The 14,573-nt window shown below is 37.1% G+C and overlaps 1 protein-coding gene across 5 annotated transcripts in view; it reads right to left on the reverse strand.

Moving 5' to 3' along the window:
• Positions 1-3,228: 3,228 nt before the first annotated feature.
• The window catches only part of MARK3 (microtubule affinity regulating kinase 3), a 100,794-nt gene continuing 89,449 nt past the window's right edge, over positions 3,229-14,573 (reverse strand). For 2 of the 5 annotated variants that reach the window (XM_030558679.1, XM_030558680.1), the window contains 4 exons: positions 13,944-13,970; positions 9,006-9,056; positions 7,020-7,064; positions 3,229-4,187 (listed from right to left, as the gene is read on the reverse strand). In XM_030558679.1, coding sequence (XP_030414539.1) covers positions 3,842-4,187; positions 7,020-7,064; positions 9,006-9,056; positions 13,944-13,970 — 469 coding nt within the window. In that variant the 3' untranslated portion in view covers positions 3,229-3,841. The remainder of the gene's footprint in view (positions 4,188-7,019; positions 7,065-9,005; positions 9,057-13,943; positions 13,971-14,573) is intronic. The other 3 variants (XM_030558681.1, XM_030558682.1, XM_030558684.1) reach the window with 3 other exon arrangements.

Raw genomic sequence — 14,573 nt, forward strand, 5'->3', positions numbered from 1 at the left:
TTCCGTACCTTGCTGATCAGGGCCTTAAATAGACAAATGGTTTTATGGTTAAGAGACTGGACTAGAACTCAGATCTGTAGCAGACCTGGGAATTGAACCTAGATTTCCTATGTGACTGTGGGCAAGGCATTTAATCTCCATGCTTCCATTCCCATCTGTAAAATATGGAAAGCAGTACCTCCCCTTTCTCAGACCTTGGCCTACTTTAGATTGTAAGATCTTTGGGACTGCATCTTACTGTTTTTGTTTTCAATAGCACCCAGCATAACAGGACCGCTATCTTGGTTATGATTTTTACCATAATGCAAATGATTAATAAGAGGAATAGTACCCCAGAGTTTGTGCTACTTGTACTAAGGCTGAGATTCCCGATCAGGCCAGTTTCTATAGGGGTCACTTCCTTCAGAGATATCAATGACGAAGGCTTGTGTAACATACTTAGAAACTAAATTTTGGAGGAACAGCTACTACTGCTCTTTACGCTGAATTATTTACCATCTCCTTCACAACATGGTCCAAGGTCTTAAAAAACACATATCTGGTCAGACGAATGCAGTTATTTCTCTCAGATCTATGCCTTTTTGGTTTCTCGATTGCTTCAATGAATTGTAAGCTTAGAGAGAGAGAAGCTTGGTTGAGCTTATTAATTCTCACTCACTGTTGAGTTTCTATGTATTACAAGAAATATTTTGAATTGAATTAAAGAAAGCTTTGCAAAATATAGCAATTAAAATATACCAGGAAAAACGCAAAACATTTTTTACCTGCTAGTCAAGGGAAGAAAAGCTTGATTTCAGAATCAGAACTGGCAGTGACTTGGGTGTGAATGCACAGTGTGTTAGTCGGGAGTCAACAAACATTTTTAGAAAATAAGACACTGCTCTCTAGGGCAAAATTAATGCTGGTACAAAAGCACTTCTCAGCACATCTCATGAGGTGCCCAGGACTGCTATTATTATCACAACACACATCTTGGACTCTGATTACAAGGAGCTTTGATACATAAAGTAGCTATAGACCCAATCCTTCCAGCAGGCAGTCCCCTGAGCTGAAAGTTCTCCAGTGACCATGCAGGATTGAGGCCTATATCTTTATATTAAGCATCTTCTTAATATAGCAAAATACAGTTTCTTCAGTGATTGTCCTACCAGTGAACCAGACAAATAGTTACAAGCTTCTGCACTTTAGAATGAAGGACATTGCGTGTTATATGATCAAGAACATTTGTAACATTTTTGCAATTGACAGTTTTGTATTATATTTGAGAAGGAAGCTGTTAAGAACCTGTTTCTAGTGCTAATAAATACGTCAGTTGGTGTATTTTAATATCTCAAATACAGATTATTTCTAAAAGTACCTTTTGAATACATTTTAAGACAAAAATACTTAAGTACAAACTTTTAAAAATATTTAAACTTATGATACTGTTGCACTTTGCAGAAAATTATATGCTGAATGGGTAAAATAGAACAGAGTATTGCAGGAGACATCTAATATGAAACCTTTCGAATTTCCACTGAATACAGATTTACAATCAGTAAGTACTATGATTAATCAGAACATGGAGTTTAAGTTATAAGACAACAGGAAGTACACTACTGGATGAAAAGAATACACCTTGAGCAGTGTTTAACGTAGAAAGCAAAAGGCTAAGTGAATCCCCACCTGAGAAGTACATCTGTCCTGTAATCTCTTATTGCTATTACAAAATGGAGTTTTCATGGAAAGACCATCCTTAGCAAAGCAAGCACAAGTACTGACAGCCCATCAAGCTCCACCTGCACCAAGAGTTCTAAAGCCAGTTCATGATACAAAATATACATAGATTTAAAAATGTAAATTCAGGAATATTTACTGCATTTAACAACTATAACTATCCTTTAGCTAGCATAATCATCAATGCTTAGGGCAAGTTCACTAGAGACTGAGGAAGAGGTATATAAAGGAAGAAATTCTTGTTTTCAGAGCATGGATCACAAAACTTAATGTGCAAAATATCAGGGATTCTGCATTTGCACCTTGGGTCAAAACTAAGTTGCATACACAACGATGAACTATATTAGCTCACTGTAATTTAAAAAAGCAAGCTTAGGGTCTGAATTAAAGCACATGCTAAGTGCATGCCTAACTGCTGCATGGGAACGGGACCATAAGCATTAAATTTATATAAAATAAAGTCAAATAGATAATACAAGGTATTATCTACGCAAATCCGTAGTGAAATAGCAAACTGAATACAGGAAAGGAAAAATCTGTAGGTAGATTGAAAGGACTGGGGAATCCAGGTTTGTGATTCAAATCCAGCCCAGGTCAGTAGCGACTAAGAGTTGATACCATCCGATGATTGATTGGTGGTCTGTAGGAAGTGAGTTGGTCAAGATAGCAGAATTCAGAGAGGGCAGGTTTCTCCTACACACTAAAAAAAGCTCACCACAACTGAACTCCTCCTTAGCAGCCTCAGCAGAGATCAAAAGATAGAATTGACACGGAGACCAAACTATCTTCCCATCTATATAAGTAGTATTTCGCAGAACTGGGCTGAGGGCATTGCAATGGAGTCAATAGGGGGCAGGGGGAGGGCTGAACCACTGCCACCTGTGCTGCTGTGTTTATCAAATGATAGTTCATCTCTAAGGCTGTCTGTCAACCTGATATCTTGCACCACTATTTATTTAATTTAAAGTATGAAAAGCGATCAGCAAACACTGGCTTTCCACTTTTGGATTTTAACAAGACTGCATGCTCACAGCTCATGGGGAAGGGACAACGCATGTCCAGCAGTAATGTAGGAGGTCAGCATCTCCTCAGGCTGTGGTAGAGAATGTGGTAATTCTCACCAGAACTTTTATTGTTTACTGAGTCCTTTTGTTCTTCTGATGAATCTGGCCAAGCCTTTACAGTAGGAACAATGTCTGAAATTGTCACCAAGTTCCAGCAAGTCAGGTTTTTAAACCACATTTCTACCTCAAGATAAGACATTAAATGTGATGTTCTCGTTGAATTACACTGTTTACATTCTGTAGCAGTAAAAGGTAGAGCATACTGGATGGTAACCCATTCTACTAAGTCATGAAAGACAAGAGATAAAGGGGATATATTTTTACACTTGTGTTTAACATGAACAGAGAAACTGAAGCATTTACCCAAATTTTAATGCATAAATCAACTCTAATTTTTAATTTGATTCAAACTTAAATAATAAATAGTGGGAGAAGTATAATGCAAGACTTACTGAGTAAAAGTGAATGTTTAATTATCTCATGAGATCTACTTAAAAAACAGGAGTAATGTTCACAACCATAAACCCAAACCCTTCATACTTTTTTCTTAATACAGCAGTGAACTGTAAAACTGCATTTATGGGGTAACCATTCAATTATTTTAAATATTAACTCAAGTGTTTTCTCCTTGGCCATTTCAATTTTTAGCACCAAAATTAGCCTGAAAAGAGGTATGGGTACAGCTCTAATGTTGTAAATGATGAGTTTACATATAATACTTAATATATTATACACACATACTGTACATTCTCACATCCAAACAAACAGGGGGCATATTTAAATGTATCTATTGTGTGTTTCAGTTTGCTGTCAGACTTAGAGCAATGGAAATAAAGCAGAAGGGGTAATATTTTACATAGTAGGCAACTTTAATGCTGTAGTGCACTTATAAAAAAAAGTCCAACTCTCCCTCCCAGCTCAGCAGCTTGTTTCAATTTTTTTTTAGTATCATGATTCAGAAGATGTAGAAGTTATTGCCTAAATATTATTTTATACATTTCCATCGGTGTTCTCAAAAACACTCGAAATTGCTACTTAATTTACAACTTAATTACTTTTTCTTACAACTTTAATTCATTGGCAATTTTGGAAGCAATGTTTTTAAAAGCTATGGATGTTCCCGATATCCGCTTAAAGCGGACTCCATTCAGTGACAGTCTTGGCAGTTTACACACCTCCATCTCCCACTGTACAAGATTTTCTGCATGTCCATCGCCATGCACACAGAAAAGCAAGAAACGCTCTCTTTGTTCATAGTCACAATTATTGGCATCCAGGACTTTACGAATTTCCCTCATCATATCGTTAGGATCCATGGAACTGGTAGTTTTCATGCTCCAAGTAAACCTCAGAGAACGGGGCTTGGCTTCTTTGTTTTCATCCTTCTGATCCACAGCTACATTGCGACTGAAAGAAAACATTTTATTATTTAATAGGACAACCAACAGCCTCTTGAATCTTGTGTTGGTGAAGCAACTGCCCTGTTCAGTGTGCATTTTTGTATTACAGAAGTGCCTAGAGGGGCCTCAACTTGGAGCAGGACCCTGTTGTACTAAGCATTGCATATTATATACACACAGTAAGACTGTTCCCACCCCAAAAGCATACAATCTAATTAAGCCAGGACACAACTAACGTGAACAACAATTGGAGGGAATGCGGACAGGAGGATGACAAACTTCATTCTTGTATTTCAGCTATGAATTAGTGGCCACATGGCTAAAAAGAGTTGCAATTTGTGTACTGAAACCTTCACAAAAAGTATTTGTTACCGAGCAGATATGTGCATAAAGGTGTTTTCTGCATCAGATACTTCTTTAAACATTATTTTTGCTCTCATGGTATACCATACAGTTAAAAATCAATGGTATGTTAAGATTCAGAATTCAATTTAGAACATAAGAACAGCCATACTGGGTCAGACCAAAGATCCAACTAGCCCAGTATCATGTCTTCCAACAGTGGACAATGTCAGGTGCCCCCGAGGGAATGAAAAGAACAGGTAATCATCAAGTGATTCATCCTGTCGCCCAATCCCAGCTTCTGGCAAACAGAAGCTAGTGACACCATCCTTGCCCATCCTGGCTAATAACCATTGATGGACCTGTAAAAGCAGCAAAGAGTCCTGTGGCACCTTATAGACTACCAGACTATAGACTGTTAGTTTATAAGGTGCCACAGTACTCCTTTGCTGCTTTTACAGATCCAGACTAACATGGCTACCCCTCTGATAATTAATAGACCTATCCTCCATGAATTTATTTAGGTCTTTTTTTTAAACCCTCTTATAGTCTTGGCCTTCACAACATCCTCTGGAAAAGAGTTCCACAGATTGGCTGTGCATCGTGTGAAGAAATACTTTCTTTTGTTTGTTTTAAACCTGCTGCCTATTAATTTCATTTGGTGACCCCTGGTTCTTGTGTTATGAGGAGGAGTAAATAATACTTCCTTATGTATATTCTCCACACCAGACATTACCATATCCCCCCTCATTCGTCTCTTTCAAGATGAAAAGTCCCAATCTTCTTAATCAATCCTCATATGGAAGCCCTAAACATTTTTTTGCCTCTTTCTGAACTTTTTCCAATTCCAAAATATCTTTTTTGCATGCATATGTGATTGCCCCATCTCAAAAAAAGACATTGGAATTGGAAGAGATCTCTTTCTTGAGCGGTAACAGCTAATTTAGACCTCATCATTTCATATGTATAGTTAGGATTATGTTTTCCAATGTTCATTACTTTGCATTTATCAACATTCAATTTCATCTGACATTTTATTGCCCAGTCACCCAGTTTTGTGAGATCCCTTTGTAGCTCTTTGCAGTCTGCTTTGGACTTAACTATCTTGAGTAGTTTGTATCATCTGCAAGTTTTGTCACCTCACTGTTTACCCCTTTTCCCAGATCATTTATGAACAAGTTAAATAGTCCCAGTACAGACTTCTGAGGGACACCACTATTTACCTCTCTCCATTCTGAAATTTGACCATTTATTCCTATCTGTTTTTTCTTAACTCTTGACTAATCCATGAGAGGACCTTCAGTCTTATCCCATGACAGCTTACTTTGCTTAAGAGCCTCTGGTGAGGGACCCTGTCAAAGGCTCTCTGAAAATCTAAGTACTTTATATCCATTGGCTCTCCTTGTACACATGCTTGTTGAACCCCTGATAGAATTCTAGTAGATTGGTGAGGCATAATTTCCCTTTACAAAAATCATGTGGACTCTTCCCCCAACAAATTATGTTCATCTATGTGTCTGACACATCTGTTCTTTACTAGAGTTTCAACCAGTTTGCCTGGTACTGAAGTCAGGCCTGCAGTTGCTGGGATCGCCTCTGGAGCCCTTTTAAAAAACTGGTGTCAGATTAGCTATCCTCCAGTCATTTGGTACAGAAGCTGATCTAAATGATAGGTTACAAACCATAGTTAGCAGTTCTGCAATTTCAAATTTGAGTTCTTTCAGAACTCTTGGGTGAATACCATCTGGTCCTGGTGATTTATTACTGTTTAATTTATCAGTTTGTTTCAAAACCTCCTCTAATGACACCTCATAAGGACAGTTCCTTAGATTTGTCACCTAAAAAGAATGGCTTAAGGTTTGCGAATCTCCCTCGCATCCTCAGTTGCAAAGACAAGTATTTTAACAAGTACTAATAACAAGTCAAGTCCTTTTTATGGGCATTTTAAAAACAAATTCTAGTTACATGACACAAACTTCTGTACCATCGTGTTGGCAGAACATTGTGAAAAAAGTATTGCATAAAAATAAAAACTTGATCAGAAAGTTAAACAAATTCAGCATGAAGATCACCTATTTAATAATTCTATGTGTTATCATAGAGGAGACTTGCTTTCACATGAGCAGTCTCAAGCTGATTGATAGAGTCAGAGATTATGCTCATAACCTTGAAAAGGGTTAAAAAAATCTCACACGTCAGCACCCTCCAATATTGGATTATAGAGCAGTTCTGCAGTCTGACTGGGGGCTTCCTGCCTGCCTAGCTGCTAAGATACAGAAATATATATAGGGAAAAGGCAACATGAAAGATGGAAGAGTTTAGAACCAAGTCACTCAATGCTTTAATCACTGTTTTGCACACAGGAGGGCTTCTTGGTTTACAGTTTCGTGGAGCTAAAGGAAACAAAACCTGCTGCTTAGAACCTGAGCCACATAAACAGGGGAGAAAGCTTCAAACTCACCTATGCAACATGTAAAACAAAAATCATTACCCTCACCTTGAGCCCTCATATCTCCCGTTCCTCTCATATTCAGTCGGGAGCCTCATTGAAAAGAATGCAGAAACAAAAGGAAGTGGGAAAGAGAAGACAAATCTTATACTAGCATACATAATGTCTGAATAGCTAAATGCAATATCTCAATTATACTGTAATTAAAATATATTGTGTTATGACACTTTAGGCAACAAGGATTCAATGGATTTTCAAGATCACAGCAAACTTAGAATACTACAAATGTCTTGCCCACCAAAACAATATGTATTTATAAGACACAGTTTCTAAAAAGCAGATACTTTTAGTATTAATTTTAATACTATATTGACATATGTACACATAAAGTTAAAAGATAAGATTTCAGTGGGGAAGAATGTTGAATTAGAAATATGTAAAATGTATTAATTCAGTGTAAACAAATATATATTAATTATTGTTAATATTAAGTGATAAGCTGTAAAAGAGAGAAAAATGGTATTAAAAACGGCTTTAATATGCACACCCATACCTGTAGATCAAATATAGTGAAACCTGTAGCTCAAATGATCTGATTAATTTCTCCCGCCCTCCCTTAAACCAGGATATAAATTAAAGTTAGTATAAGAAAAATGTCAAGGTAAATTCAAGATTTCGCAATATGTACAATTACTCTGAATATGAATTCTTCTGAATTCCTGTACCACGGACTCATCATCCAGAAGATATATGCAGAAAGGTAAAAGAAATTAAGCAATATAAAGATCACAGGCAGAAAAGTTACTTAACATTGTTATATATTAATGTTACATTTAAGCAACCCTCAAGGCAAATAGAATCAAGGTGGAAAAATCTCCTACAAGCACCTTGCTACTTTCTCCCATGCCTATTTCACCCCAGGCATACACAATATTAACACACCAAACTTATCATAGTAGATTAGGGGGCAGCTTGGTAAATGGTGTGAGGATGAGAAGGGAGAGTTAAAACTGTGGTGCATCATCCATGGTGTATGGTAGTTGTGGCGATGAGGTATATGCCTGTCTGGGAACATACGTACTGTCATGTAGCTTTTAGTTTCCTTGCTTTTGTGCGCTCAAGTCACGTATGTTGTATACCAATCCTAACTACTTCACAGTGACATTTTTTGGTCAGAATCACATTTCAGCGTGTCTTAACACTGCCATTTTATTTTAAAATCTTGAGGGGAAAAATCTGGGCTAAATGAAGCTCACATTGAAGCAAGAGTCCTGTTCTGATTATTGCCAGAATATGTCAACACAGAGTGTATAGTACCACAATCACTGTATGGAGTAAGCCTCTCTCAATGGACTATTCTTAGGGGTTTCTTAACTAAGGGCCTGATGTTTTTTCTATTAAGGACAATGTGTATTTCTCCATTGTATCAAAGGAAGCAGGTTCAGGCCCTGTAAGAAGAGATGGTTCTATCACCTTTAACAACATAGGACGGAGACAATCATTTTCAGCTATGCAACATATTTATCCATATTGGTCAGTAAAATAATTTAGTTCTCTTAGTTACTGAATTGTGAAGTCTGTCAAAGACAGATTAAGATGCCAATATTTATAACCACTTTGGTAGATATGTCAAGCTGATGTGCTTCTCTAGAACGAATGGATATTCGAGAAATCAGAAATGGAAAAAGCCTAGAAAGTCTGTGGTGTACAAGCCAGGACCTCTGGGCTGCTATTGACGTTAAGCTTTCCTAGTGAAAGCATGAGGAATTATGGGAAACGAGAAAGCTATAAAAGCTGAACAGATCCAGAGGTTTCAACAGTAGACATGCAAAGAATCTTGTGGAAGGCTCATTTGGAAAGGCACAGCAAACTCTTCTCTCTGTAAGTCTGAAGTGACTTCCTGACTCAGATGACAAAATGTCAAGTGCTGTACTCAAAAATATTCTCTGAAGGGCACTAGAGGCATCTGTTCCTGGGAAGTAGGAGAGAACATTTTTGCTTACAGTTGCAAGCATTTATAGATGTCAGACTCACTTTCTCAGTTGACAACAAAGGCTCAAGAAATAGGAGTATGACCTGTCATTCCTATAGTGAATGATATAAGAAAGCTCAAGATTAGTTTGCTCAAAAGTTCAGTCTTTCAAAGGAACAAAATAGTTTGTTCTGGTTTCAGACCTATTTTCAGCTGATTCTAGCAGCTGAGGCTGAAGTTCAGATAAAACTGACCAACTTCTAAATACTCAATCTACATTTAGAGAAATTAAAGGTATTCACTGAACACCTGCGGCAAGATACATCTTGAGTAAGTACTCTTATTTATAAAAATAACAGGAGTACTTGTTGCACCTTAGAGACTAACACGTTTTTCAGCATAAGCTTTCGTGGGCTACAGCTCACTTCTTCGGATGCATAGAATTGAACACAGAAGATATTTATACATACAGAGAACATGAAAAGGTGTAAGTATGCATACCAACTGGAAGAGTCCAATCAATTGAGATGAGCTATCATCAGCAGGAGAAAAAAAACCCTTTGAAGTGATAATTGAGATGACCCACAGAAGGTGTGAGGAGAACTAAACATAGGGAAATAGATTCAATTAGTGTAATGATCCAACCATTCCCAGTCTGTTTAAACCTAGCCCACAAAAGCTTATGCTGAAATAAATTTGTTAGTCTCTAAGCCCTCGTCCAGACTAACCCGCGGCATCGGCGGGTTAAAATCGATTGCTCGGGGATCGATATATCGCGTCTAGTCTGGACGTGGTGTATCGATCCCCGAGCGCGCTTACATCGATTCCGGAACTCCATCAATCCGAACGGAGTTCCGGAATCGACACGGAGAGCCGCGGACATCGATGCGGCGCCGTCCAGACTGGTGAGTACCTCGATTTTAGAAATTCGACTTCAGCTACGTTATTCTCGTAGCTGAAGTTGCGTATCTAAAATCGATTTTAATTCCTAGTCTGGACGTGGCCTTAGGTGTCACAAGTACTCCTGTTCTTTTTGCGGATACAGACTAACACGGCTGCTACTCTGAAACCTCTTATTTGTAAGCCTCTTGTGGAAGTACTTATAATTGTGAATAGGTTAAAAAATTAAAATCTGAACCAATAAATATACCAGGTCACCTAACACTCAAAACTGCATTCCATGATGTGTGACCTCCAATATAAAACCTGGCATGAAGTTTCAGAGAAGCAGTGTCAGTCTTCCCATTGATATTCCTTCCCCCTTGGACCTCGAAGCATGGTTATGCTCTACAAAGGACCATGCAAACTTACAGAATTCTGTAAATAAAACATATACCAGTGCACTTCTGATTAAGATCGTACTGCATATGTCATTTATAATACTGTATATGCTTACAAGTCAGATACAACCTTTAGGCTTCCAAGTTGCCAATGTAGTCTGCAGTAATGAAAGGAACACAAACTCCTGGTTTATAACAGAAGACTATTGAGCAGATAATGTGTTAAAGAAAGGAGCTGACTAATAAGCTAATTAGTTGTGATAGAGTAATTTTATATTTTATTTTTCTGTTTTAAGCCAATAGCTGTATTACAGTGACTATGGCACTTCATTTACTTTTGTTAAATGGTATGTGAAAAGTAGTAAATAGCATAAGTGATATGTTGACCTAGGATTGTGCTTCTGTATATCTATCATGAATTATGTTTTGCACATTGCAAGTGTTCTCTATGTATACTCTGTTAAAAACCCAGTGAAACATTAAAAAATAAAGCTGTCTAAAGAATATTTCACAGCTTGATTAAAAGCTATAAATGATGTGGAAGAGTGGTAATGGATGGAGTCTACTAAAATAAGATTTAATTAATTTATACATAAAAGAAAGCAACCTGCTTTTTCAAGGAAAGTTACACCTTTAATTAAAGATAAGATTCTACAACAAAAATGCTATCAAAATATCAACACAACTTTGCTATCCAAGTATCAAATTAGCCTTCCACAACATAAAGGAATCCCTGCAGATTTGCAAGGACACTGCATAGTATCTTGTTAATGTTAGATGAGGTATGACATTCTAAATTTTTAAAAAACAAAATGTGTAGCACTCAGAATTTGCTGAGCTCTCTGAAGCGAAGTTGTAATATTGTCTTTGTGGCGACTATATATAATAAATTCAAACGTTAAAATAAAATGAATTTCAGTAGACGAGATTCATGGCACGTAAAGATGAATTTGACTAAAAAATGAATCAGTATCTATGCTCTAGGCAGCAATGTATTTCACTTCACTGCTTGCATACAAGAAGGAGAGAGACAGGCACACTGGAAGTCACATGCACATACTCGTCTACTAATAGAAAGGAAAATTCAGAGGTGCATTGTTGTGCAAGTCTCTTTTTAAACAAGAATACTCTGAAAAAGTTACTATCAGAACACCTGAAACATTGCTGCAATTAACAAACGTCAAATGTCTGACCCAAAAGTAGTATTTATATTACAGTGCCACATCTATTCAAAGGTAACTCTCTAGAACATGAGTTATAAAACGTAATTGAACTTCCTGACTGATTGATCTCCCTTACTGCCTCAGAGCAGTAGAGGCTTATAGTTAAGTTATAATGAGTGTTCAGTTGTGGAAATAATAGCTTATTTGCTCAACTACAGTAGCCACAGCCATAACTTTGGAAGAGGCAAAGCCTCTCTTTCAATCTCAGATCCCTGTGCAATTCACAGAAGTCACACTGACTTCTGCAACTGTGAAGAATTTGGTGGCTCAGGCTAAATGCTGAGTTAAGAAATTTGCCTTTATTCACTATCAAGTGTACAAGATTGCTGGCACTCAGTTCCTTCTCTGATCTACCCTAGCGCCAAACAAAACTACCAGCACCCATGTATATTCCTCCCCCCAATTTATATTCCTGTAAACCAACAACGAATGTTTATGGCAACTAATCCAATAAAAATTCTAAAATATGTTCACATTTGGGAAAGCCCCAAACACAGCACTAAGAGGGAGTGTAACTTAATACTATGATTTGTTTTGAAACAAAGAAACCATTCCAAGTCTAATATGCAAGGTATTTTTCACAGCCTGACTTTCCTGAATGAATGTGAACTTCAGCAGCTAGTTTGGAGTTGAATTACATACAATTCCTAATGGAATTAACTAAATTTATATCCTAACAATTTTAGGTCACAGCTTGCCTAAAGAAAGTACGCCTCTACTCTGATATAACACTGTCCTCGGGAGCCAAGGAAATCTTACCGCGTTATACGTGAAGCCACGTTATACTGAACTTGCTTTGATCTGCCGGAGTGTGCAGCCCCCACCCCCCCGAGCACTGCTTTACCACGTTACAGCCAAATCTATGTTATACCGGGTCATGTTATATCGGGTAGAGGTGTACGACAAACTTGAAATTGCAAAGATCAGTGATGATTTTACCTTTAGAAAGTACAAATGGATGCCCATTTTTAAAGTGAAGTATGTTGGGATGAAATTATTTTTTATTTTTGGCCATTTCTGAATCAAAACTTCTTTCAACATTTGAGCATGGTATCATCATTCCAGACAAGCCTGGCAACACTTTTAAAAGGCCACTGTCGGATACTACTAGAAAATTAGGTCAATCAAACAGCCATTTCAATGTTTTCACTGACCAAAGAAACGCGAGTAGCTCTAGCAACATCTCTTTCAGTGTGCCTTCCTACATCTTTTAGTTTCTCATTGTGACATTTCATTTCTTTCAGTATACAACTCTAAATTCAGTTATTGGAACCCACAGTCTGCAAGCTTCCCTTATTTTTTATTCTATTCTCTGAAGACAATATGACAAGCAATTTCCAAGTCATACTTTTTATTTCCATCACTCTTCATTTTTAGAATATTCTGGTAGCTTTTTTCCTGTTGGTCTATTTCTTCCATGTTTTAGCTTATGGATGCTAGGGTTTTCCAAAGAATTAGGAGAAGAATGCTGAAGTAATACAGCTTTGAGAGTAGGATGCCTGACTCTCTTTTCACCTACTTCAATAGAATTACACCACTACCTCGATATAACGCCACCCGATATAACATGAATTTGGATATAACGTGGTAAAGCAGTGCTCCGGGGGGGAGGGGGCTGCGCACTCCAGTGGATCAAAGCAAGTTTAATATAACACAGTTTCACCTATAATGCAGTAAGATTTTTTGGCTCCCAAGGACAGCGTTATATCGAGGTAGAGGTGCACCTGTAATTTATGCCAGTATTAAAGCAAGAACAATCAGTTCCACCTGCTTTCTTAAAACCTTTCTAGGTAGGATAGTTTTTCCAAGATTGGTTCCTTTTGTCAATGCACTTGCATAACTTTTATGCTTTTGTTTATTCTATAAATTGCAATTAAGTGCTTCATTTTATGTCTCTGTTGGACAGTATAAGAGGAAATAATTTCGCTTTGGGTACTCTAAAAAATGCTTCTTATTTTAAGATTTTCAATGTACATCCTTCATCCCTCATGCAAACTTCCAATCTCTCAAGCGATTTGTATTTTTAAGTCAAATTTGGTGAATGTCTAAATTTGTTATGACCAGAAGCAAATTACTCATACAATATTTTGATAAGAATTTTCCTAACGAAGAAAATTAGAGGATAAAGAATGTAGAGCATCACTTACCTTTACACATTTGTGGCCTTATGTTTTGTCTACATTTTTCAGTGTTACCAAACACATCATTCTTCAAACATAAGCATGCTAAGTGTATTAGTATAAAGAACAGAATTATTTTTGGTACTATCAACTCTATCAAAGAAAGAAGAGCGCACAAGGCATGCTTTACATCTTGTTATACAGGTGCCACAGATGCTTAAGTATCATCATTAGTCAATGGATTTCCTTCTATATTTTCCTTTCAAGGAAGAAAGTATTTAGTTCTCAGCAGAAAGTTTAGTTTTTAGAAAACCAAGGCTAGAAAGCCAAATTTTATGTTAATTGCAGGAGCCACTTTAAATATAAATAAATCCTACCTTTTGATAAACCTGAATGACATGTTTCTAAAAAAAATTAAGCCAAAACAATAATTAACAGAAAAAGTTCGTACAAATTAAATTGAAAATTCATTCAAAAAGTGAAACATGCAATAACAATGAAATTTCATATTTAAATGCACCTGGAAATAATAAGTTTCAAATTTATTCTGAGATTAGAAGAATGATTTCAGGGCTGAGAAAACGTCTTAATTTTGTTTTCAACTTTGTTTTACTTCTGACAGCATTCCAACATTTCTTCTGAAAAGAGTCATCACTAAATATTACGAATTCAAATGTATACCAGTTTAAAAATATTCTTAAACTGTAGCATTGTTTGCACTTACAAAGGGATTGCATTTTTGTCTATAGTCCTATGTATTTCAGATTGGAAAAAAATGTCAACTTTTGTAGTTGAATAGCCCCAAAATTAACTCATTTCTTCATAACATCCATTTGGTGCCAAGAACTGTGTGACAGGTTTGGTCACAGAGACCCCCCTGGGACTGCCACCTGAAGTGTTGAGACTACCTCTGGGCTCATTTTCCCTGTCAGCTTGGTACTTAAGAACCCTGCCTTGTTGAGCCAGACACACCTGTCTGCTCCAACACAGACCCTGGGTCTGAACCA

The sequence above is a fragment of the Gopherus evgoodei genome, chromosome 4, assembly GCF_007399415.2.
Source record: "Gopherus evgoodei ecotype Sinaloan lineage chromosome 4, rGopEvg1_v1.p, whole genome shotgun sequence".
Lineage (NCBI taxonomy): Eukaryota > Metazoa > Chordata > Testudines > Testudinidae > Gopherus > Gopherus evgoodei.